The sequence below is a fragment of the Hemitrygon akajei genome, chromosome 31, assembly GCF_048418815.1.
Source record: "Hemitrygon akajei chromosome 31, sHemAka1.3, whole genome shotgun sequence".
In the NCBI taxonomy this organism is placed as follows: Eukaryota; Metazoa; Chordata; class Chondrichthyes; order Myliobatiformes; family Dasyatidae; genus Hemitrygon; species Hemitrygon akajei.
The window spans coordinates 14,746,910-14,773,061 of NC_133154.1; the positions used below are offsets into that span (position 1 = coordinate 14,746,910).

Consider the following 26,152-nt stretch of genomic DNA (forward strand, 5'->3'; position numbering starts at 1 on the left):
GTATGGAGCTTCTTGCTTATAGTTTATTGGCACTGGTATTTACCTACCTGACTGACTGGCAGGTAGTTCCTGTCAGGAGCAAACTGCAGAACCATGTCCGGATGGGAATTTGGTTGATTCCCATTTCTGAGATGGTTTGATTCCAGTGGGGAGTGATGAGGGGTGGGAAAGGTGAAAGGAGTGTCCAATTTAGGAGCCAGGACTGGCCAGGTGGCATTCCAATGGCAGGCAGGGAGGAGTGTACTTGGATATAAAATTAAAACCCAACCCAAGATGATCTACCTGTGGTAAAATAAACTGAGCCTGAGTATGCATGACCCTAGGTAGAAGGCAGGGTGAAGTGTAGAGGCTAGTTGATGATGAGAGCTTGTATTTCATGCACTGTTTGAGCCGTTAATTTCACATCAGATTCAGGCTAGTTGCAATGGATGACATGACAAGTTTACCAACCTTCCCCTGTTCATATGTGATGCAGATAAGTTCTTAACAGTCAAACTCACCAAGCTCGAAAATCTGAAGAGGTAGGGTCAGAAACCCTGAGGGATGTCCATCTTGTCCTGGGGCTGAGCAGACATCATCTATGGGAGGAAGCAACAAGAGGAAGGAGACTTTGTCTCCAAACTCCAGCACTTCGTGTGTGTACAGGCGGAAATCTACAGCCTGGAAAAAGTAAAAGAAAGCAACACATGCAAAATGCTGGAGGAACTTAGCAGGTCAGGCAGAATCTATGGAAGTGAACAAACTGTTGATGTTCCTGTTTTTTGCTCTCCTTAAATAGCTTGAGTCAACTTCCCAATGCATGTGTCATTCTTCCTGCAAAAATTCATGCTGGAGTCCCCTGCGGCCTCTGCAATGTCACAGGTAACCCAGCTTTAGGAGTTGAATATGATATAGTTGTCAGACAAGGTAGCACAATTATTCAGAAACTCATCTTAATAGATGTCCCATCTTTGGAAATAGACTGATGCTGATAACCTGCAGCAAGTGACTCTCCTCCTGACTCTACAAAGCTTCTCTTCCATCTACAAGGCACAACTCACACAGGGTGATGGAATGCTTTTCCTTTGCCTGGATGAATGCAGTTCCAGCGACACGCAAGGTCCTCACCATCCAGTAAAAGGCCATCTGTTTGCTCAGTACCCCATCCAACATTATAAACAATCACTCCCTCCACTACCATATCTACATCATGTATCATCTACAAGGACTTGGCATGGCCTTTTTAGTAACCCAAATGCAAGATCATTAATGTAAGGGCAAGGGCATCAGATGCATGAGCACATATTATCTCCAAACCAAACATTGTCTTGATGTTGAAGGATATATCCATTACAACTGGGCCAGAGGTTTTGAACTTTCTACCTAACAGCATTGTGAGAGGATCTATGGTAGACTATTGTGGTTACAAAAGAAAGCTTAGAGCCTTGTGAAAAGTGATTAGAGGATTGCCAACAAGAAATACCTCAAGTACACCAACATGACACATTCTCTCCAATCCAACATTCTACTAGCTTCAGATGAGTAATTCACAATCGTATCAGTGAATTATTTTCATCTTTCTAACCTAGCAACTATTCTAAACCACATGGACAATTTAGTCCCAGTCTGTTGGGATAAGCCAGAGTCAGTACAAGGACACTATGAAAAAACACAGCTGCCAAAGTTCTGAGGCCAAGAACTCTGGGAATTCAGAGCTGGTTTATCAGTATCAGCAAATATAGAAACAGTCGATGGTTCATCTCATTCCTTGAATCTTTTGATATTAATTAACATATAGCTAATATCTATCTTAATTTCATCAACCTGCTTTGTTTAATCTTTAGTGCTTTTGCCCAACAAAAACTATCAATATCATTTCTTAAATTTTAAATTCAGACTTAAACTCAACAACTTTTTCAGGTGGGATGGTGTGTAGGGTTTGTAGGAGAGAAGATTCCAGTTTTCAAGAATTTTAATAGACATAAATCATATTGGATTGAGTCACTTTGTTAAAATGGGATACCTTGTGCCAGTTCTTAAAAAACGAGTTTTTAATCTGTTTAAGGTTATCTGCACCTTCCTTTTCCAGATGCTGACTGACCCATTGTATATTTCTGCTTCACATTCCAATGGCCTTTGCTTGAACCAGCCATTTTATCCAGTTATTAATGACAAAATAAGGTTTTATTCTGGCATGAATTGCAATGACATAGCATGGTCCTGCTGAAAGCAGTGCAGCAATCTCAAAGTTTCAGTGACCCCAATTTTGAGCACAGATGGAGTTTCCAAGTTCTCCAAGATGTTCTGGTATCCTCCCTCAACCCAAAGACACACTGAGCGTTAACTGCCAACTAAAAATGTATCCCAGTGTAGGTGGGTGGTGGGGGAATTACAGTCAGGATGAGTGTCAATGGCCATGTAGGAGAATAGGTTATAGAACAATAATTGAGATTAATCGGATTAATCCCAGAAGTATCACTGACAATGGGCTGAATGGCCTTCTGCTGTGCAACAAGAAACTTTGAGGAATATGATGTGAAACTACCTGGCTGAGGGGTACATCCACTTGTGTGAGAAGGCTCTTCACAGCTGTACGGAGTTCCTTCAGGAAGCGGCACTGTGGGCTCCCAGTATTCCCTTCCGTGACTATGGAATCATTTAAGGAGGAGACTTTCTGCAGCCATTCCCATTCCTCCCTGCAATCAGAGATACACTGTGAGATTTCTCACTAGATCCTGTGCTGGCATGACTGTTTATCCCTGTGTACCATCTGTACAATCTGCTGTTCACAGAGTGAGAAATGTCAGTGCTCATGGACGGCTTGTCTTCATGACCAGGATTGAAGCCCCATGCTATGTGACACATTTCCTACCCTGAGAAAGGCTGGAGCATTTGTATCAAGTTATTAGCTTGGTTGCTCTACATGCCTCCTTCACAGCAGTACAGACATAACTTTCAGATCTCTGTTGTGGGATAAAAAGTTAGGGGACCTTCAGAACACAACAGGGCAAAACCAGAGACGTGACATATTAATTGTAAGTCAAGTCAAGTCACTTTTATTGTCATTTTGACCATAACTGCTGGTACAGTACACAGTAAAAATGAGACAATGTTTTTTCAGGACCATGGTATTACATGACACAGTACAAAAACTAGACTGAACTACGTAAAAAACACAGAAAAAAAAACGACACGAGACTACAGACCTACACAGGACTGCATAAAACGCACAAAACAGATCAGGTATTACAATAAATAAAAAATAAATAATAAACAGGACAATAGGTTAAAGTTACTTGGGAGTAGGAAGGGGGTAGAGAGAGGGAGGGAGGGAGGGAGGGAAGAGGGAGAGGATCTTAGTGGTTCAGGAAAGGGCTCATAACCACCTCCTCAAGGTGTGGGTAATAAACATTGGCCTTGCCAGCAATTCCCACATCCTTAAAAACCAGCGTTCAGGAAAGGGCAAAGACAGCGTGTGGGATCGATAGAGTGGATCAAAGCAAGATGGGAGAGAACTGAAAAATACACATCCAAAGGCATAATGAGGAAAATACCAATCATTCCCATTACCTGGATACGTTTTTGTTGTTCCGTATTTTAGTGTGACAGAGAATGTTGGGGAACCTGTTGGGAACGAGGACTTTAATCTGATCCACAGAGCTGCAGAGTTTGAGATACCCGAGATAGAGGCCTGGAGGCAAGGCCTGACTACTCCGCTGGTGATACTCCAGCTTGTCCTGGAGAAGAAACATGAACAGTCAACTTCAAGGTTTTTAACATTCTGTACATATATGGCTGTTGGAGCGACCAAGCTATATTAAAGCTGTTGCTTCACAGCTCAGCGACCCGTGTTTGAAACTGACTTGGGTGTCCTCTTATGTCTGAAAGGTATGCGGACTGGTGGATTAATTGACCAATGTCAATTGTCCCTAGTGTGCGGGCGAGAAACAGAAGCTGGGGGGAGCTGATGGGAATGTGGTTGTTTGATGGTCAGTGCAGATACAATGGGCTCTAGAGTCTTCCTTGGTGCAATTTAATTTTAATCCTCTATTTTAATCTGATGAAGATGGGGATTCCTCCTAGAAATGTGATAGCACCTGTGACAAAAAACTTGGACTGCCACTCAAATGGGTCATTTTCTGCTTGGCTGATCTGGTTAAATTAGTTCTGAACAAAAGTGCATTTTTCTTCCATTCCCTGTGAATGAGGGGTTAGTATTAGTTCCTAATAGTTATTGATGGAAGAATTCATCCAGTGTACACTGTCATGTTCTTTTGATTGACTGTAATGACCTGTAATGACAAGATGCACAACCTGTGGTGGGATAGGAAAGACACTCAGCAAGGAATCACTTGAGGCTTTCCACAGCACCCTGACTAGCATTTGGGAAGAAGAAGAGATGCCCCCTGACCTCAGAGATGCAGCAATAATTGCCCTCTACAAAAATAAAGGTTCAAGGACCGACTGCGGGAACTACAGAGGCATCTCACTATTTTCCATTGCCGGAAAAATCCTCGCCTGCATCATCCTCAACAGACTGATTCCAACAGAGTCAGAAGAGAACCTTCCCGAGTCGCAATGCGGCTTTTGTCCTGAACGCAGCACTGTCGACATGATCTTCACAGTGAGACAGAAACAGAAGAAGTGCCTGGAACTGAACATGACATTATACTCTGTCTTCATTGATCTGACAAAGGCGTTTGACACGGTCACCAGAAACGCGCTGTGGATCATCCTTAGAAAACTTGGCTGCCCGCAAAAACTCACTCCACTCATCTGCCTGCTCCACGATGGCATGACAGGAGAAGTGTTCTCAGGTGGTTCCCCATCTGAGGCTTTCAACATCTCAAATGGCGTGAAGCAAAGGTGCATTCTAGCACCAGTGCTCTTCAACCTCTTCTTCACCCAAATGCGGAAGCATGCTGTTAGGGACCTAGATGTTTGACCTGAGATGCCTTGCTGCAAAGACCAAAATGATGAGGAGGCTCATCACTGAAGCCCTGTTTGCTGATGACTATGCCCTCATGGCCCACCAGGAGAACCATCTGCAAACGACTGTCGATAAGTTCTCTTCAGCCTCAAAGCTGTTCGTTCTGACAATCAGCCTCGGTAAGACAGAAGTTATCCTACAACCTGCACCAAACAGTCACCCTCCTCAGCCATGCATCACTATCGACAGCACTATCCTGAAGAATGTGGAGAGCTTCAACTACCTAGGAAGCACCATCTCCAGTGACGGATCCCTTGACAAAGAGATCATAGCAAAGATTCAGAAAGCCAGCCAGGCACTCGGGAAACTCTGTGTCAAAGTTCTGGAGCACAAGGACATTTAGCTTTCAACCAAGCTCAAGATGTACAAGGCTGTGGTCCTCACCTCTCTCCTGTACAGCTGCAAAACCTGGACACTGTACCGCAGGCACATTGAACCGCTGGAACAGTTTCACATGCACTCTCTGCAGTCGATCATGAGGGTTTGATGGCAGGACTGAATCACCTTGACAGAGCCAACAGCACAAGCATTGAGGCAAGGATCCTTCAGGCCCAGCTACGCTGGACTGGCCATGTAATCTGCATGGGTGAAACAAGAATCCCCAGGCAGCTGCTCTAGGGTGAGTTTGAGCATGGCAGTCGCAATCAGGGCTGCCCCAAAAAAAGATTCAAAGACAATATGAAACTGTACATCAAATGGGCAGACCTCCAACCTCGACAACTTGAGGAGTCCACAGCCAACAGGGCTGCATGGTGTGCCCTGACCAGAAAAGCTGCACCTGTCTTGGGGAATGACCGAAAACAGCGCCTTGCAGCAGCACGAGACCGACGCCACAAAGCTGTGTATGCACCTGCTCTAACAACCGCCATTCCATGTCCAACCTGCAACCGCACGTGTGCTTCGGCCTTCGGCCTCCGAAGCCACATGCGTATCCACAGATGACTGCACAATGTTTAGTCTTCCTCGGTCTCCGAGAGACAATGAACAAAACCTTCATTTTTATTTTAACATTCAAAATGATTGTTGATACCTTCAAATTCTTTGCAGTTCCTAACTGCTTAAGTAGTGATATTGTTTCATTTTCACTCCCAGCTGTTTCTAGCATCTCCAAGCCTGAATGCTTGAAACCGTATTGAGCAAAACAGTTCTGAATCGTTTTACTGCTTATTTCTCACCAACTATCAGTGACAAAAATCATCACTTTTTGAAAACAATAGCCACCTAAGTGCATGCGACTGATGCTAGTTAGAAACTGTTTGGCAATAGTCTTCTTTTCCAATTAAGTGGCAACAGTGTCCCAAATAAACAAAATGAATCCTGGCTATTTTCTCCATTAGTTTTTGTTCTTTAAGAGTTGTCCTAAATAAACAGCTACCTTGATTAACTAATGGCCCAATTAACCGGGATCCATTGTATTCCCAAAAGTGAGCAGTCATTGTGGGAACAATGAAGGGTATAGTGAAGGATAACGAAGGATGTAGTGAGGGGCAATGAGGGATGTAGTGAGGAGCAGTACAGCATGTAGTGAGGAGAAGTACAGCATGTAGTGAGGGGTAATGAGGAGTGTAAGTGGGGATAATGGAGGGTGTAGTGAGAAGATATTGAGGAATATGACAAATTTGCAATGAGGGATTAATTGAGAAGGAATTGAAGGATATACTGAGGGGTTATAAAGGATTTAGTGAGACAAGTGATACAGTGGGAGACTAATGAACCTTATTGTAAGTGGGGAAGAGAGATATAGTAAATGGGAATTATAGAATAACATGAGGCGGTAAGTCCGAATTTGTTACACCTGTGAGACTCTTCCTATATTGAACATTTCCAAGTACCTTCATGGACATAAGCAGCATGTCCAGTGCAGTGATGCAGTCAAGGGCAGAGACTGATTTCCGATAGTTGTGAAGCTTTGACAGTGGGATCCATCGGACACTATCCAACACCTGCGATGGAAGCATCTCCTTGACAGTTAGGATTAAAACATTTCCGAGCTTATCCTTGATTGGTTCAAAGTGCACCTGGCCCAGGTCTTGTGTCCCCAGTGAACTCTGAAGAACAGAATGGCACAACTTTAGCTCATCTCCATTTATAACTGGGTAACTTTTCTGTCTAACGTTTTAATTTTGAGTGGATGACCTTCATTGGCAGGAGGGCAGGTGAATGGGAGTCTGAATCCAGGGCTTGAGTGGTGCCTCACCTTTGAACTAACTGTCAGACCCATGCCCATCTGTCAAAACCACACCCTGCTGATATCTCTAATGCTGGAAACATTCTGGACTGTAGAATCAACCAACAAACTGTAAACCATCAGACATGCATCCTAATAGTTGGAGTAAACCTTTTTGGAGATGAAAGAGCTTACAAGGAGCTAGTGATAAAATGGCAGGATAAACAACGAGTAACGGTTAAAGAATGGTGAGGAATATGCCCTGCATACAGAGAAACAAGACTTTTGGGCATACCCAACCTTAAAAGTACAAGCTCAAATGCATAAGGTCATAAGAATGTTTTCTTTTCTTTTTACAATAATTTTATTCAGAAGAAAAAAAAACAAGATTTACAGAGTGCAACACATAGATACATCTCAACATAACTTGTGTACATTCATAAGAATGTTAACTGAGTAAGTACTGGACTGAAAATGGGGACACTGATATGAGACCAAAGTGATGTAGAGGAAAGGAAATGTTTTTATACATGTTGTAAGTCTGTGGGATATACGATTGGAGTTAGTCTTAGGCTAGAATGATGGGAATTTGTCCTAAGGATTATAGACACAGGATGATAAATCTCAATTTATCCCAAAGTCTCGAAATGTAGTTATTTACTTCTGTTAACTATCACAATACTAATATTGGCACATCTTTCCCTTTCATCCCTTTTCAACATTCTGAAGGGGTTATATTCTCTTCTGCACTCTGGTTCACTCTTCTTTCTCCTCAACGTGGCAAAGCATTACAAGACTTGGAACTGCTGCCTCATAACTCCAGCAATTTTGTTTGATCCTGACCTCTGATGCTTTGTGGAATTTAGACATTTTTCCTGCGATCGCATGAATTTCCTGGGTATCCTATTTTCTTCTAATATCCCAAAGAAGTTCCAGTAGGCAGGTTAATTGACCATTGTAAATTACTCCAAATATAATGGATGGCAGGGAAGGGGTGGAGGGGGGAGGTTAGAGAGAATGGGTTTCAGGGAAATAAGTGGGGAGATGAGATGATAGGAATACACTGAGAGCTGACATTGACCTGATGGATAAAACGAGCTTCTTATAATCCATAAGAAAACATGAGAAATTCTACAGCAATTTTCCATACAATCACACACCTGTTCTGTTACCTCTTCTTTTCCCATCATGCAGTGTCTAGAAAATACTTCCAATTTAATGTACAGCACTCCCATCACTGGGGAAACCAGTATTTCAGCTTCGTTCAACATTTCTATTCAGCCTGGAAATGTGACCCCAAGCTTTCTGTTGTCTGTGACTTTAATTCTCCACCTCAGACCTGATATGACCTCTCTGTCATAAGCTTTCTGCACATTTTGACAGATGTTCAATTTAAACTAAAGGGAAGTCACTGCACCTTGTGACAATGAATCACCCAGCTTTCCCAACTCAACATGTTTCAGCCTTCAGGTATTTTCACATTTCAGGCATTTATCACTTTTCTTATCTGTTAAGATCAGATAATTATTCTGATTATTTTACCAACTTCTCCAAGGCTCCCTTTTAACTTTTTCTTCCCCTTTGTCCTCTGTATCACCACCTCTCCTCTCTTTTGACTTAACAAGACCTTTCTTTGTTCTCTTCTTTATTCCTCTCCTTTCTTTGCAACTTATAACTCACCTTATCTCTAACTATTGCTAGTTCTGAATGAAGGACAGTGACCTGAAAACTTAACTCTTTCTCCACAGAGGTTGTCTGACCTGCTCAACAGTACTATCTGTTTAATTTCACAATTCAATGGTTCAGAATGAGGACTGCAGTTCTCCTGCATGACATGGGGTGGTGCTACAGCATCATGGGAATCACAGGGAAATTCATAAATTAGATAAAAGTAAACTGTACATTTACTTAAAAGCAGAATTATTGATATTTACCAAAGGAGGCTGTTCATCCCACTAGACAGATTTCATTACAACAATCCAAATTTAATTCATGTGAAACGTGAAATTAATTCATGTTAATTTGCGGCATCCTGGTAGCAAAACAGTATTAAAGAATCAGCAACCCAGTTTCAATTCTGCCACCATCCATAAGGAGTTTGTAAGTTCTCCCCTCGACCTTGACCATGTGGGTTTTCTTGGGTGCACTGGTTTCCTCCCAATTCCAAAGACATATGGATTAGTGGGTTAACTGGTCATGGGTGTAAGTGAGCTTGTTGGGCTGGAAGGGCCTATTTACTTGTTGCAGCTCCAAATACATCAAAGATATATAAATAGGTAAATATCATGCATGTTGGAAACCTTAAATAAAAACAGAAAATACACTCAACAGGTCTGGCAGCATCTACGGAGAGAAACTCAGAGTTAATGTTTCAGGACTGGGACCCTTTGTTAGAACTGGGAAAGAGAGAAAATAGTTTAGTTTTCAGTTGTAGAGAAGTGCGACAGTAGTAGTTAGATTAAAGGAGATATCTCTAATAGGATGGGACCAACTGGGTTAATGTGCATTTCGAGGCAGACAATATTTCTTTTATGGTGTTATGTGCTGCTAGTTGTGGGGCTGTGGGATATGGCAGACAGGCCAGACTATATTATTAGAGAGAGAAAAACTGAGCCAAATCACAGTAAGATAACTGGCAAAAATGTCCAGTTCTGATGCAGACAGAAAGAAAAAGTCAATTATCTAAAGCTGGAGAATTCAGTTTTGATCCAAAGACGGCTGAGACGGAAGATGTGGTGTTATGTGTCAAGCTTATGCTGGGTCTTGTTACACAGCAGGAGGCCACTGACAGAAAAGTTGAGTGGGAGTGGGAAGGAGAATTAAAATGGCAAAGCACCCAATCTGCACTTTGTTTCTCAAAATGAAATCACATTGGAAGCAGAACTACTGATTCCTCTCCATCACAATTGGTAGGGTCCTCATCTATGTCTGTTCTATCTCACAGAAACCTCACCCTTTCCTTCAACATCCATGACCAGAACTTCCTTTCCATCAGCTTCCACATTTTTAGTTTCACCCTCAGCTATGTCCTTTGCAAGGGGGGACATAGGGTCAGGAGAAGTAGAGTCTGTGTGGACAGAACTGAAGAACAGTAAGGGCAAAAGGACCCAAATGGGTGTTGTCTACAGGCCACCAAACAGTAGCATGGATATTGGGTGCAAGTTGAATAGGGAGTTAACATTGGCATGTGGCAAAGGTAATGTCGCAGTAGTTATGGGGGATTTCAACATGCAGGTGAACTGGGAGAATCAGGTTGGTGCTGGACCCCAGGATAGGGAGTTTGTAGAGTGCCTACGGGATGCATTCTTGGAACAGCTTGTACGAGAGCCGACCAGGGACAAGACTATTCTGGATTTAGTGTTATGTAATGAACAGGATTTGATAAGCGATCTTGCAGTAAAGGAGCCATTAAGAGGTAGTGATCATAATATGATGTTTTTATCTGCAATTTGAGAAGGATAAGGGCAGCTCGGAGGTGTCAGTGTTGCAGTTGAACAGGGAAAATATGGAGCCATGAGGGAGGAGCTGGCCAAAGTTGACTGGACGGATAGCCTAGTAGAAAAGACAGTGGAACAGCAATGGCAGGTATTCTTGGGAATAATGCACAAGGTGCAAAATCAGTTCATCCCCCAGAGAAGGAAGGATTCAAAGGGGGTAAAGGGGCCACAGTGGTTGACAAAGGAAGTCAGAGATTGCATAGCATTAAAAAAAAGGAAGTATGACAGAGCTAAGGTGAGTGGGAGGACAGATGTTTGGGAAGTTTTTAAGGAACAACAGAACTTAACTAAAAAGACAATACGGGGAGAAAAAATGAGGTAGAACGCAAGCTAGCCAGGAATATAAAGGAAGATAGCAAAAGCTTTTTTAGGTATGTGAAGAGAAAGAAGATAGTTTAGAACAATGTTGGGCCCTTGAAGAATGAATTGGGTGAAATTGTTATGGGAAACAGAGAAATGGCAGAAGAATTTAATGAGTACTTTAGATCTGTTTTCACCAAGGAAGACACAAGCAATCTCCCAGATGTATGGATGGGCCAAGGACATAGGGTAACAGAGGAAATGAAACAGATTGACATTAGGAAGGAAATGGTGATGAGTAGACTGATGGGACTGAAGGCTGACAAATCCCCAGGTCCAGATGGTCTGCATCCTAGGGGTCTAAAGGAGGTGGCCCTGGAAATTGCGGATGTATTGGTAATCATTTTCCAATGTTCCTTAGATTCAGGATCAGTTCCTGAGGATTGGAGAATGGCTAATGTTATCCCACTTTTTAAGAAAGGAGGGAGGGAGAAAACAGAGAACTATCGACCTGTCAGCCTGACATCGGTGGTGGGTAAGATGCTAGAGTCCATTATTAAGGATGAAATAGTGGCATATCTAGATAGCAGTGATAGGATTGGGCCGAGCCAGCATGGATTTACCAAGGGTAAATCATGCTTGACTAATCTGTTGGAGTTTTTCGAGGATGTAACCAGGAAGTTAGACGGGGGAGATCCAGTGGATGTAGTGTACCTCGATTTTCAGAAGGCATTTGATAAGGTCCCACATAGGAGATTGGTGGGTAAAATCAAAGCTCAGGGCATCGGGGGAAGACATTGACATGGATATAAAACTGGATGGCAGATAGAAAGCAAAGGGTAGCGGTGAATGGGTGTTTCTCGGAATGGCAGGTGGTGACTAGTGGGGTGCCACAGGGCTTGGTATTGGGACCACAGCTGTTTATAATTTACGTCAACGATTTGGATGAAGGCATTGAAAATAACATCAGCAAATTTGCTGATGATACTAAGCTGGGTGGCAATGTGACATGTGATGAGGATGTTAGGAGAATTCAGGGTGACTTGGATAGGCTGGGTGAGTGGGCAGATACTTGGCAGATGACGTTTAATGTGAATAAGTGTGAGGTTATCCACTTTGGGAGTAAGAACAGGAAGGCAGATTATTATCTGAACGGTGTAGAGTTAGGTAAGGGAGAAATACAAAGAGATCTAGGAGTCCTTGTTCATCAGTCACTGAAGGTGAATGAGCAAGTGCAGCAGGCAGTGAAGAAGGCTAATGGAATGTTGGCCTTTATTACAAAGGGAATTGAGTACAAGAGCAAGGAAATCCTCTTGCATTTGTACAGAGCCCTGGGGAGACCACACCTGGAGTATTGTGTACAGTTTTGGTCTCCAGGGTTAAGGAAGGACATCCTGGTTGTAGAGGAAGTGCAGCGTAGATTCACGAGGTTAATTCCTGGGATGTCTGGACTGTCTTACGCAGAGAGGTTAGAGAGACTGGGCTTGTATGCGCTGGAATTAAGGAGATTGAGAGGGGATCTGATTGAAACATATAAGATTATTAAGGGATTGGACAAGATAGAGGCAGGAAATATGTTCCAGATGCTGGGAGAGTCCAGTACCAGAGGGCATGGTTTGAGAATAAGGGGTAGGTCATTTAGGACAGAGTTAAGGAAAAACTTCTTCTCCCAGAGAGTTGTGGGGGTCTGGAATGCACTGCCTTGGAAGGTAGTGGAGGCCAATTCTCTGGATGCTTTCAAGAAGGAGCTAGATAGGTATCTTATGGATAGGGGAATCAAGAGATATGGGGACAAGGCAGGAACCGGGTATTGATAGTAGTTGATTAGCCATGATCTCAAAATGGCGGTGCAGGCTCGAAGGGCCGAATGGTCTACTTCTGTACCTATTGTCTATTGTCTAATACTCCCTCTGCTCCCCTTTCACCACTTCAAAGGTGCTACTCCCTCTGTAAAATATGGTAAACTACCAACATTCCCTGGCTTCTCATACCAATATCACATGCTATCTAGGAAATACAACACTTCCCAATATTCAAGATGTTAACCATTCCTGAGGTGAAAACTGTAACTTACTTGTGCTTCACAGAATTATAGAAATGTCACACTCAAGAAGAGGCTATTTGGCCCATTGATCTGTACCAGCTCCAACTAAGCCCTGCACCTTCTCCTTCTAGCTTTCTTACCTTGCAGCTCCTCCAACTGAACTGCCACTCTCCCCCGGCACTGTATTCCAAGCCCCAACTATTCATTACTTAAATTGTAGTTGTTGATTCTCTCCGTGCCTTGTGGTGCATCGGGCGGCAACCTTGACGTTTCTTTAGCCTTTGTCTGTTCTTAAAAGGTCGAGTTGCTAGTTTGACATTCAACCCATCATGGATGGTAAGCATACAAGAAGCTGGCCAGATTTGAACCCGGCACCACAAGCCTTGAAGTCTGGTGCGGATGCCACAACACAACAGCCAGCTATCGCTTAAATGCTGACAATGTTTGTATTTCTTTTGCCAATATCTTCATTCTATGAATTTACACCAATGAAAACTGTTTCTTTCTATCTACTCTTCATGATTTTAAACACCTCTATCAGATTTTCTTGCAAACTCTCCTTTTTCATGGAGAACAACACAATTCCTCCAGTGCATCCATATTACTGAGGTCTGTCAGTTCATGTTCAAGTTCAGCTTGTCATTGTCATTCAACCATACATATTTTTACAGCTAAATGAAATAACATTTCAGCCCTGGAAATACTCCAGTAAATTTCTTTTGCACCCTTTCTGAAGCCTCTACACTTTCCCTAGGGCCTTGCATCCAGGAATGCGCACAATACTCCAGGTGTGCCTGAACCAGTGTTTCGTAAAGGTTCAACATGACTTCCCTGTTCTTGTACTTGTTGCTACTAATATAGGGGTTTTATTTATTCATTTCCCTTCATTTATCTCATTGACTACTTCTTCACAAAACATGAAACATGTAGAGTTTGTACATTCTTTCTTTGACCACATGGATTTCCTTTGGGCTTTCCAGTTCTCTCTCACATCTCAAGATGTATGGGTTGGTAGTTTCTTTGGTCACAGTAAATTGCCTTGAGAACAGGTAGGGTGGGAATGTGGGGAGAATAAAATGGAAAAATTGGGAGAATGTGACTATTCTGTGAACTGTATAGACTTGATGGGCTGACTGGTCACCTACATTGCAAGGAAGCATAGTAATTTGTCAAAGATTGAACCATATTTGATTGTCTTGCGAATTTCTGAATGTCCATTCTTGCTATGCAATGTTGTAAATTACGTGAGTACGCAGAAAACCACATAAGAATTAAATTTGCCTTCAAATGTACAAATGGACAGAGAATTTAAAGCCCAAAGCTTGCTCCCTGATGAGATCCTGATGCCGGGGATATGTTGCTTTCAGTTGAGTGGAGAAGGTTCATACCTGGAGCTGGGACACTGCTACTAACATCTTCTGCCTGGTCTGCAGCACCGAGGAGGAAGAAGAGAGTGTGGAATTCATTCCCTGCTGCAGCCACTGGATGTCCCTCCACATACATGAGATCTGGAGAGAGAGAAAAAAACACAATCAATTAAACACCAGGAAGGGCAAGCCACAGGCTGGAGCCCTTACATAACTCCATTCTCTCACCACTGGCCCCAGACTTGCATGACTCAACTCTCTCACACTGGGCCCAACCCTTGTCTCTCACCATTGGCCCTAGCCTTTGCATAACTCCATTTTCTTACCTCAGGTTCCAGCCCTCTGAAGTGGGAAAGATAGTTCACACATTCTTGGTGACCATTTGAATCATGGAGGCATGCAGGACAGAAAGGAGGCATTTCTGCCCATTGTGTCAATGTTGAAGAAAAATAGACGGCCCAGTTCCCTATCAAGAAGCCCTACAGCTCATGACTCTTCCAGTGCTCATCTAGGTTCTGGTTAAATGTGGTGCAGGTTTCAGTCTCCACCATTAGCTGAGTACAATTTATTTTGCTTGACTTCTTTCTGATCTTTCTACCAATTACCCCTGGTTGTTGACCTCTCTCCTGAGAGAGAAGATCCATTCTGTTCACCCTACCAGAGCCTCTCATTTTACTCACACATCACCTTGGTTACAAAGAAAACAACACAGTATTACCAGCATCTCCTCCAGACAAGAATTCTGCCTTGCATCCTCTCAAGTGCTACCACATATTATTTGTAGTGTGGTCACCAGAACTGTACACACACACTCTAGTTGCACAGTTTACACAGTTCCAGCAATTCTTCCCTGCTTTTATATTCAATATCTCAGCCAATAAAGGCAAATGCCATCTCACCAGGGCCCTTTATAATTGAAGGAAGAGGCTCCATCTTTGTACTCAAATCCTTTCCATAAAGGCAATTTACTCTTTGCCTTTATAATTACTTGCTGTATTAGCAAGCAATTAACAAACCTGTCAGAATGTTTTGAGATTGTATAAGCAATTAGTATACAGAAATCCATGGGTAAGGACACGGGGTCTCTCTGAACAGCAATACTTTTCAAACTCTCACTATTTAAATATCCTTTACTTTTTTACTTCTTCCACTAAGGACTCACATTTTTCCACATTATATGTTCCATCTGCCTGGTCCTTGCCTGTACCCTTAGACTGGCTATATCACCCCCACCACCCCCGAAGTAAGAATGATTTATTCTTTATTTTTGTCTGTTAACTAATACTCAACCCATTCCAGTATATTACCCATATTCCCGTACGATCTAATTTTACTCTTTATTATCTTGTGTGGCTTCACAACCAAGGCTTTCTGGAAGTTTGAATACACCACACCCAGTAGTATCACTTAACTAATTTGAAGAGTGTTAACCAAATACTGGAGTCATATCAACTAGCCAGTAGTTCTCATTTCCTCTCACCATCCTTATCATGACCTGCATCCGCCTCATTCATCTACTGTTGACACTTCCATCCATGCCTTTATTTGTTTTATTCATCATGGGATGTCGATCACTGCCAAGACTGGCATTTGTTGTCTGCCTCCAATCACTCTTGAACTGAAGAGAGGGTTCAGAGTCCTTCTACGAAAGACTCTCTTATTTTAAGCCTCCTACAAACTTTGAAGGTAGTTCAACACTGTCTAGCCCTAGTTATTCCTGAACTAAAAAAAAAAAGATTCAGAAACAGGTACATCTCTCGCCCTGGAAAGCAATGCAGATTTCCTTCCAAATAGGACATAAAGCAAACAAAATCGGATTTTGAGATAATCCAATTGTTTAGTGTTCACCATTACTGAGACCAACTTCTTATTCTGGATTAATTCAGTTACTTATGTAAATTCCCTAGAAACTTTGAGGGATTCAAACTCACGTGGCTGGATTAACAGTCTAGATCAGCCAATACTAGTACAGTAATACACAGCTGTGGTTATGTTGACCTCTTTGGAATTGGTGCTACGGGAGCTGCCAACATTTCTGTAAGTCTGGGATTTCAGTGCATGAACATAAAAGTTATTTCCATCTGACACTCCACTACCTATGGAACCTTTTTCCTTATCTCCTGCACAGTTTCCCATTCCCTGCTCACTGACAACCATACTTAATTTCCCACATCCAGCATTTTCTTGGTTGGGGTGGCTCAGTGGTGCAGCTGAAAGGGCAACTGCTTCACAGGGCCTCGGGCTTAATCCTGATCAACTGTGCTTGCTGTGTGGAATTTACATGTTCTGTTACCATGTGGATTTCATCTGGGTGCTCATGTTTCCTCCCACAACCCAAAGACATACCAGTTAGAAGATTAATTAGCCACTCTAAATTGCCCCTAGTGTGTATGTGAGGGATGGAACCTGGGAGAATCAGAATCAGGTTTAATATCAGTGGCATATGTTGTGAAATTTATTGTCTTTGCTGCAGCAGCAGTGCAATGCAATAAATAATGACAGACAAAAATTTTGAATTACAGCAAGTATATAAATATTAGTTAAATTAAGTAAGTGGTGCAAAAATAAAAAAAAAGTAGTGAGGTAGTGTTCATGGGTTCAATGTCCATTCAGAAATTGGATGGTAGAGGGGAAGAAGCTATTCCTGAATCATTGAATATGTGCTTTCAGGCTTCTGTATCTTCTTCCTGATGGTGGCAATGAAAACAAGTCATGACCTCGGTGATGGAGGTCCATAATGATGGATGCTGTCTTTTTTGAGTATTGTTCTTTGAAGATGTCCTGAATCCTGGATAAGAGGTTGATATTTCCATTGTTGTATCTCTTTATGTATGTCACTGAACTATCCTGAGATTCTTAACTCCTTATATATGTCAGGTTGTCTCTGACAAATACTTCCTGAAGTAAGTAACTCCAGAGAGAGTCATTTCCCACAGCACAGAGATCCATAGAGTCTCCACAACTTCTCATATTCTTAAGTCTTGATAAACCACTTATTCTTTTAACAAAGTTTATTTATTGTGAGCACTAATTTATTTCTAAAACTGGCAGAATCGTTGATGTCTAGGTTATAAATCAGTGCACAGATTTAATAAAAATTCTAATTAATAAATTAATTTACCATCTAGTTATTTACTAATTCACTTAAATTGTGTATTTAAAGATGATGGATTATTTTGTAGTAGAAAATGAAGTGTAGATGCTAAGCTAACGCAGTACTCTAATTTAACAAAAGATTTAATATATGTTCAGTGTGTGGGTGGTGAAAGACCCCTATGCCCTGATACACTGCCACAGAGAAATCGTCCCACCTTACGTTCCTGAGAAGTGAGAAAGCATTGTTGTACCTTGGAGAACCAGAGGAATTCTTGCATGTCGGAGCCTGAACAGCAGCTGTCAATCTCAACAATCGGAAGCTGGTCTTCGCTTGTCACCAGAACGTTCTCCTTGTAGAAGAAAATGGCAGCTAAATACACTCCCCTGAAAAATAAAAATGAGTTAAAACTGTTTCTCAGTCAGATCAGATACACAACTGGGCAATCAAAGAGGAGCACCATCCAGTACTTGACACTGGATTTGAGAATAAGCCTGTCCTCTAGCTGACCTCATTCACTGATTCCATGTCAGTTTCACAGGTAGTGAAATTGGGCCGAAGGACCAACAAGGCAGATGCTTGTGGGCTTGGGATTGGATCAGGAGCTATGAAGAACAAATATACTGGAATCTTACTGGAATTACTGAATAAAAACAGGGAATTGCTCACCATATCAAGCAGCATCTATGGAGAAAGGTTCAAAATTAATGCTTCAGGTTCACATAGCAAACTATAGAATATTTAATTTGATTTTCTCTCCACAGATGCTTTCCAGTATATTCCATTTTGAAACTAAGAAAAAAATATTTTCTAGAATTTCATCTTTGCTAAGTAGCATTACACAAGATACACAATAATGTCAGTGCTTTGTGATTTGCCTCCGAAATGTATCCATTTGGAATCAACAGAATAAACTCAGGAGGAAGGCAACAACAACATTGCTACCTACTTCTTCTTAGGCAGTCTTTTTGAATCAGAATGACTTACCTTCTTCACTCCAGTTCTGTGGGTTTAACCATTCGCTTCAGCAGTGCAACACGGGGTTTAGAGATGTGACCTGCCTCACGCTCTGACGATGGGCAGAATTTGTCAGGGCCCCGGATCTCAGTAAAGAATAACCGGGGAACTTCGCAAACTATAGATGAGTCACAGGTGGACTTCCGATCAGATAATCTGGCCTGTTCCTGATGCAGAGCCTGGAATATTGGAACCTGAATTTTGGTGTCTAGTTTTACCTACTTCTTGATTGCCACCTCTTTACTTATCATATGGTCCACCCATTGATTATGTACCAGTCACTCCCAGAGTGACTTCACTGATCAATCCACTTGTCAATCAGCCACCCTACCCAATATTTCCAATCCAAACACCCCTCCTCCCCAGTCTCCACTTCCATACAATTGTCATCTTTCTCCTTCCTGACTACCCCATCTTCTCAAAAGTACTATTGCTTGCTAATCACATCAGCCATTTACCCCTTCCTTTGTTAGTTTACTCCTTCCTCTGAATCATTGTCCAGACTACTCATTCCTTCTTGTTCATTTCCCTCCTCACGCCATTCCTCTCCAGTCCATATCTCAATTTTCTACCTAATCCTTCTCTCACAATCACCAATTTAGATTTGATCTCTGCCACCCCACAACAGAGATAACCTTTGTTCCTCTCAAATAGTTCTGGCTTGTAAATTCCACATACCAACCACCTCCCACCAAATCCTGGACTCCAGCTCAGGTCTGGTGTGAATGAGATTGGCTCTTCATCAGTGAGTCATGAGTCACCAGGAAGCCCAGTAAAGGTGTCCACATTTATGGACCATTTGAAATGTGGGTCTGCTTCTAGCTTGTCTGGACAAATTTACTCCAACACATAGACTACCTTCACCCCATGAAATGATCCAACATTAACTCAGATACCAGGCTAGGATGGTTCAGCTACAATTTCAGGTGTACCTAGAATTTACCATGTGTGGGGGATCAGTGCTCTGTTACCTAAAAAAAGCTGTTTTACAGTTGTTCTAGTTTCAATAGAAATAATAAGCTTTCTACCTCAGGCACCAGACTTGCCATAGGTAACAAGCTGAACACTGAACATGTAATTGTTAAAGGTAAATAACATCATCCAATAAATGCAATACTGTAGTAATAGAAGGTGTTTCAGAGACATCATGTCTTTCAAACAGAAGAAAGTACAGCACAGCAGAGGTTCCCTCTGGACCACTGCTTGTTCCAATCTTTCTTGGTCTAATCCTTACTTTGGTCAGTGACCAGAAACCCCTTGAGTAAATTCAGGCCTTAAATACATTCACTAGTTGAACTCACATAGGTCACATTAACTTGAAACACCGGGCAGCTATCACATGGAATTTAGAATAAAACCCTGGTTTTATATCCTACTCCATGTTCCTCTGCATTGAGAAGATTATACCCTGACAGTTTGAGTTAAAATTGCACCCCCTGGGTTCTTTTTTAAATTCGCCTCACAGCAACAGGAGGAACATCCTTCATTTAATTTTTTAAATGAGAGAATTTTTCTGGAAAATGTGCTTATGTCAACCTCAATGCAGTTCTTACTGATGGCAAACCCCAGGGAATCAATTGAAGCAGATGCTTTGTATTTCTTTAAGAATTGACTGCAGATGATAATTTAGTGTCCCTTCTCCCAATATCTGTTTGCCTGAGCCCTCAACCTGCTAAGTATCTCCCCCAGCCCTCGATCCAGCATTCTGACCCATACAGTTCTGAGCTTCATTTCCTGATTCCGAACATTCATCTTGCATCAACCTGGCTCCAGAGGCAAGTAGCAACCATACTCACCTCTGTAAATTCTTGACAAATTTGCTTGTATTTTGGAAAAGGTACTTGAGACTTCGAGAGACCAAGAGCCTCTTACTAGGCACATGAACCTTGGAAGCTTCTGGAAGAAAACATCAATAAAATTGGCATGGGAGTTATTGTCAGTACTCATTCAACATAGTCATGATAGCCAATCTCCTTCAGGATGGGGTCTGAACATATGGTTAGGAACAGGATTGGCAGCTACAAGGGCTATTGAATCCAGGGATCAGGAATATATTGAATATCAAGCAGGATACCAAGCAGGATACTTGGTAGTGTGGAGGAGCAGAGGGATCTGGGGGTACATGTCCACAGATCCCTGAAAGTTGCCTCACAGGTAGATAGGGTAGTTAAGAAAGCTAATGGGGTGTTAGCTTTCATAAGTCGAGGGATAGAGTTTAAGAGATGCGATGTAATGATGCAGCTCTATAAAACTCTAGTTAGGCCACACTTGAAGTACTGTGTTCAGTTCTGGTCGCCTCACTATAGGAAGGATGTGGAAGCATTGGAAAGGGTACAGAGGAGATTTACCAGGATGCTGCCTGGTTTAGAGGGTATGGATTATGATCAGAGATTAAGGGAGCTAGGGCTTTACCCTTTGGAGAGAAGCAGGATGAGAGGAGACATGATAGAGATGTACAAGATATTAAGAGGAATAGACAGAGTGGACAGCCAGCACCTCTTCCCCAGGGCACCACTGCTCAGTACAAGAGGATATGGCTTTAAGTTAAGGGGAGGGAAGTTCAAGGGGGATATTAGAGGAAGGGTTTTTCACTCAGAGAGTGATTGGTGCGTGGAATGCACTGCCTGAGTCAGTGGTGGAGGCAGATACACTAGTGAAGTTTAAGAGACTACTAGACAGGTATATGGAGGAATTTAAGGTGGGGGGTTATATATGAGGCAGGGTTTGAGGGTCAGCACAACATTGTGGGCTGAAGGGCCTGTAATGTGCTGTACTATTCTATGTTCTATCAAGGATGCCTATCGTTACTGAATGTGGTCTGTTCATCAGAAAGTCAATGGTCCATGTGCAACTGGATCCTCAACTTCAATCAGTAAGGACAGGCAGAAGCACGTCCTTCAAATTTCAAAACACTGCTGCTCCACAAGATTGTGTCCTCACCCCTCTACTCTACTTCCTGTATACTCATTACTGTGTGGCCAGATTCTACTTGAATCTAGCTCTAGATCTAGCTCTATTTACAAGCTTCTAGATGATACTATCATAGTGGTATGCATCTCAAGTAATGATGAGTCAGATACAGGAAGAAGATAGAGAGATTAGTAATATGATGTCATGACAACAATCTTTCCTTCAATATCAACAAAAGAGCTGACCATTGATTTCAAGATGAGGGTGGTTTACAGGTAATATTGTTTACAGGTATGCAGAACAATCACTGCTTTGAACAGGATTTTTTTATTTGGCCTGAAAACTGCACAGCACTTTAAATATTTTTTAAATAATATGCATATTATAATCTCGGCATTCAGCGGGTCAGCAGTTTATTAAAAATGAGCTACTGACTTCCATTCTGTGTTTATTCTTACAATTCATAACAGTATTGTAAGTTGAAACACTGAATGTAAATATGTTGAAACTCTAAGATGTTTCAAAATAAAGGTTATGGTATGTCTATTATTTAGAAGATTTTATAGATTATATTCATTAACACAATTAATTACAAGGTATTTTACAGTTATATTAACATAGATTTCAAAATGACATTAACATAATTTCAAAATTATATGACATTATATAAAAAATTCTAGCTGTGCAGCAACAAAGGGTATGTGAGTGGGAGTAGTTCAGTTACTGTGCACCCATGGAGTTTAGAGGGAACTGTCATCACCAAGAGCCTACCCTGATCCAACCACATTGATGTTATGGCCAAGAAAGCTCAACAATGCCTCTGCCTCCAGAGGTAGTTAAAGATTTTGCTATATTCCCATCCCATTACTAATTTTTATTGATGCAACATAGAAAGCATTCTGTCTGATCCATAATTACTTGGTATTGAAATTGCTCTGTACATGACAACAAGAAACTCAGTACATGACAGCCTTCCCTCTACTGACTCCACGGATTCCTGCTGCCTCAGTAAAGTAACTAGCATAATCAAAAACCCCATCCACCCTGGACATTCCCTAATTCCTTCTCTCCCAGAAGCCTGAAAGCACCTGCCAATAGGCTCAGAGACAGCTTCTGTCCAAAAGTTATCAGACTTTTGAATGGACCTCATGTATGATACGATGGGTTCTTGGACTCATAATCTACCTTGTTACGATCTTGCACTTTATTGTTTACCTGCACTGCACTTTTTTTGGTAGCTTTTACATTTTATTCTGCATTGTTATTGCTAGCTCAATGCACAGTGTAACGATTTGATCTGTATGAACAGTACACAAGACAAGTTTTTCACTGCACCTTGCTACACGTGGCAATAATAAATCAATTCCAATATCAATATCAAAAGTGAAAACAAATTAAAAACACAGATAACCTCATTTACAGCTTATCCCAATTTGTCGCCCTGGTTTTACTTTATCAGAAGTAATCACCCTTTGCCAAGACTTATCAAACTTACTTTGACTCCTTCCTAGTCTTCTTTGGGTTAAAAGATTAACTCTATTTCTCTTTCAAGTTCAAGTTTAATTGTCATTCAACCATACACGAATACCCATGGATACAGCCAAACGAAAGACATTACTCCAGGGCCAATGTGCAAAACGCAGTAATACACAGCACAAGGCACATATAGAACATATAAAAGAGCAAGCACATATGTCAGTAAAATATAGTCATACAAAAAAAAAGCCCAAGACCTAGAATCTGTAATGCTGCAGCAGCTTGTAGTCAAACACAGTACTACTTGTCTTTTGTCGAGTGAAACCTACCCATCCTTCTCTTGGATTGTTTACCTAGCTCCATCAGGGAGGAGGCTATGAAGCATACACGCCAGGACCACCAGATTCAAAACAGTTACTTTGCCCAAGAAGTAAGGCTGATCAACACCTCCACCCACTAACCCACCCCTCCACGCCCCCCACCCCACCACCATTACTTTATCATTTCCTGTCAGTCACCTTATTTACAGGCACTCCTGTGTCTAGCATCACTTTATGGACATATAAACAATCTATGTATACTGTATAAGCTATATTATGTATTTATATTTATTGTGTTTTTTTATTATTGTTTTCTTTATCTAATTGTGTTGTTTTTGGTGCTGCATCAGATCCGGGGAAACAATTATTTTGTTCTCATTTACACTTGTGTACAGGAAATGACATTAAACAATCTTAAATCTTGCACATTCTTATCCAAATTGTTGATATAGATAACAGACAATAGGTCCCTGAGCCCCTGAGGTCACGAGCCTCAAGTCCAAGAAGCAACCTTCCACCATCACCTCTGCTTTCTATCAAGCCCATTGTGTATCTAATTAGCCAGATTTCCCTGGATTCCACACACTTCCCTACATTATACTGCATTTGACACTTCTTTGTCCATTCTCCTAATCTGTCCAAATTCTTCTGCAGACTCCCTGCTTCCTCAACAATATCTGCCCCTCTACCTATCTTTGCACCGTCCGTAAACTTGGCCACAAAGCCTTCAATTCTGTCATCCAAATCATACAATGTAAAAAGTGATCCCAACACCGACCTCTGCGGCACACCACTAGTCACCAGCAGCCAACCAGACAAGGCCCCTTTTTCTCACTCTTGACTTCCTGCCAGTCAGTCAATCTTCTGTCCATCTGGTATCTTTCCTGTAATACCATGAGCTCTTATTTTGTCTGGCAGCCTCACGTGCAGCACATTGTCAAAGGCCTTCTGAAGATCCAGGTAAACAACAACCACTGACTCTCCTTTGTCTATCCTGGCTGTTATTTCCTCAAAGAATTTCAACAGATTTGTCAGACAAAATTACCCCTTAAGGCCACTGTGCTGACTTTGACCTATTTTATCATGTGCTTCAAATGATCTCGAATCATCAACCTTAATAATGGACTCCAACATCTTCCCAACCACTGTCAGGGTAACTGCTCTATGATTTAGTCTTTTGCCCCCCCACCTTAAAGAATGGAATGATATCTGTAATTTTCCAGTCCTCCAGAACCATTTCAGAATCTAGTGGTTCTTGAAAGATCACTACTAAAACCTCCACAATCTCTTCAGCTACCTCTTTCAGAACCCTGGGGGTGTAGTCCATCTGCTCTAGCTGACTTATCTACCTTCAGACTTTTCAGCTTCTCAAGCACCCTCTCCTTAGAAAGAGCACCAATACTTCAACCCCGACACACTCAGATTTCTGGCATGCTGCTGGTGTCTTCCACAGTGAAGGCTGATGCAAAATACTTATCATGTTTGTCCACTATTTCTGTTTCCCAGTATTACCTCTCCAGTCATTTTCTAGTGGTTTAATATCCACTCTGACCCTTCTTTTACTCTTTGTATATCCAAAGAAACATATATTACTGGTTAGCTTATCTTCATATTTAATCTTTTCTCACCTTATGTATCTTTTAGTTTGCTTCTGTTGGTTTTTAAAAGCTTCTCAATCCTCTAACTTCCCACTAATTTTTGCTTTATTATATGTCCTCTCTTTTGCTTTTATGCTGTCTTTGACTTTTCTTGTCAGCCATGGTTGCTTCATCCTCCATTCAGAATACTTCTTTGGGATGTATCTATCTTGCATTTTCTGAATTACTCTCAGAAATTTTAGCCATTGCTCTTCTACCATCATCCCTGCAAGTGTCCCCTTCCAATCAACTTCAGCCAACTCCTCTCTCATGCCTTGTAGTTCCCTTTACTCCACTGTAATAGTGATACATAAACCCCACAGAATGACGCCCAAAGCCTCAGGCACTCCTATGGGCTTCTGTCCTCTGTTACTCTCCCATACTTCTAATTTACCACATTCCTGTTTCCCTTTGGTTGTTTCACCAGGATGCAACAACAGTGCTTTGAACAAGCTTACATTGACCCACAATGCATATCCAAATTAGCACACCTTTCCACACACAGACTATCTGCACCACATTCACACATGAACCCTTTCATAATTTTAAAGGCTTCTACTAGGTCATCCTCAGACTTCTCTTTTTCCAATGGTACTGCCACATTAAGCATTGCCTTTCAGTTTTGGTATCATTCTTCTAAACAGAGAGTCCCTATTTGTTTCTGATAAGTGGGTGAACAAAATCCCGAGCCAGTCTTCACAGACGGATGCAGGTGCTAGCGCACTGTTTGAGCAAGTTCTTACCAACTTGGAGTCCTCACTTAATCATTGGGTACCAGTTGTAGCTTTCCAGTTCCTGGCCTGGTCAAATTAACTAGTACAGATTAGAGGTGAGGAACTCAGGCTCTGTTTGTGATAGCTACTCAGTAAAATATGGATGGAAAACTGCCCAAATATTAAACTGTTGAAAGATCGCAAAGTTTTTACTATGTGTGAATGTCACATCCAGCCTGGTTACCAGTGCACTAAACTGATGGGTTGCACTGTGAGTATGGAAATAGTTCAGGACGTTGACTGAACTCACCCACGAAAAAGCTCCGATGACAAGGACCTTTAACTCTCTCCAGAAGCTGCAGCACTGCTTGGCTTTGGTCCTTGTGCCTCAGCTTAATATCTGAGGACTCTTTCCAACCTACACAGGGATCAGAGGACAGACATTGTTGCTTAGTATTCACACATTACCAAGGTAACAAAGCCTCTTAGTTTCTACAGTGGAGGGGCAATGGTGAAATAAAGGATGAGGGGAAATAATTCACTTCCCAGCAGATATCCCGGTGTTAGACTGACACCACCAGGTTATTTTGGGATTACCAGGACATTGAAGAATGACATCATCCAACATATCCCTGGTGTGG

At 41.8% G+C, this 26,152-nt stretch overlaps 1 protein-coding gene across 1 annotated transcript in view; it reads right to left on the minus strand.

The window, feature by feature from the left end:
• Positions 1 to 26,152, minus strand: part of LOC140718998 (ankyrin repeat and fibronectin type-III domain-containing protein 1-like) — a 207,932-nt gene that overhangs the window by 7,742 nt on the left and 174,038 nt on the right. Inside the window, exons 8-15 of the mRNA XM_073033307.1 lie at positions 25,822 to 25,929; positions 20,252 to 20,351; positions 17,692 to 17,824; positions 14,366 to 14,485; positions 6,802 to 7,017; positions 3,550 to 3,716; positions 2,525 to 2,675; positions 501 to 660 (exon numbers count right to left, since the gene is read on the minus strand). Of these exons, the coding sequence (XP_072889408.1) occupies positions 501 to 660; positions 2,525 to 2,675; positions 3,550 to 3,716; positions 6,802 to 7,017; positions 14,366 to 14,485; positions 17,692 to 17,824; positions 20,252 to 20,351; positions 25,822 to 25,929 (1,155 nt within the window). The remainder of the gene's footprint in view (positions 1 to 500; positions 661 to 2,524; positions 2,676 to 3,549; positions 3,717 to 6,801; positions 7,018 to 14,365; positions 14,486 to 17,691; positions 17,825 to 20,251; positions 20,352 to 25,821; positions 25,930 to 26,152) is intronic.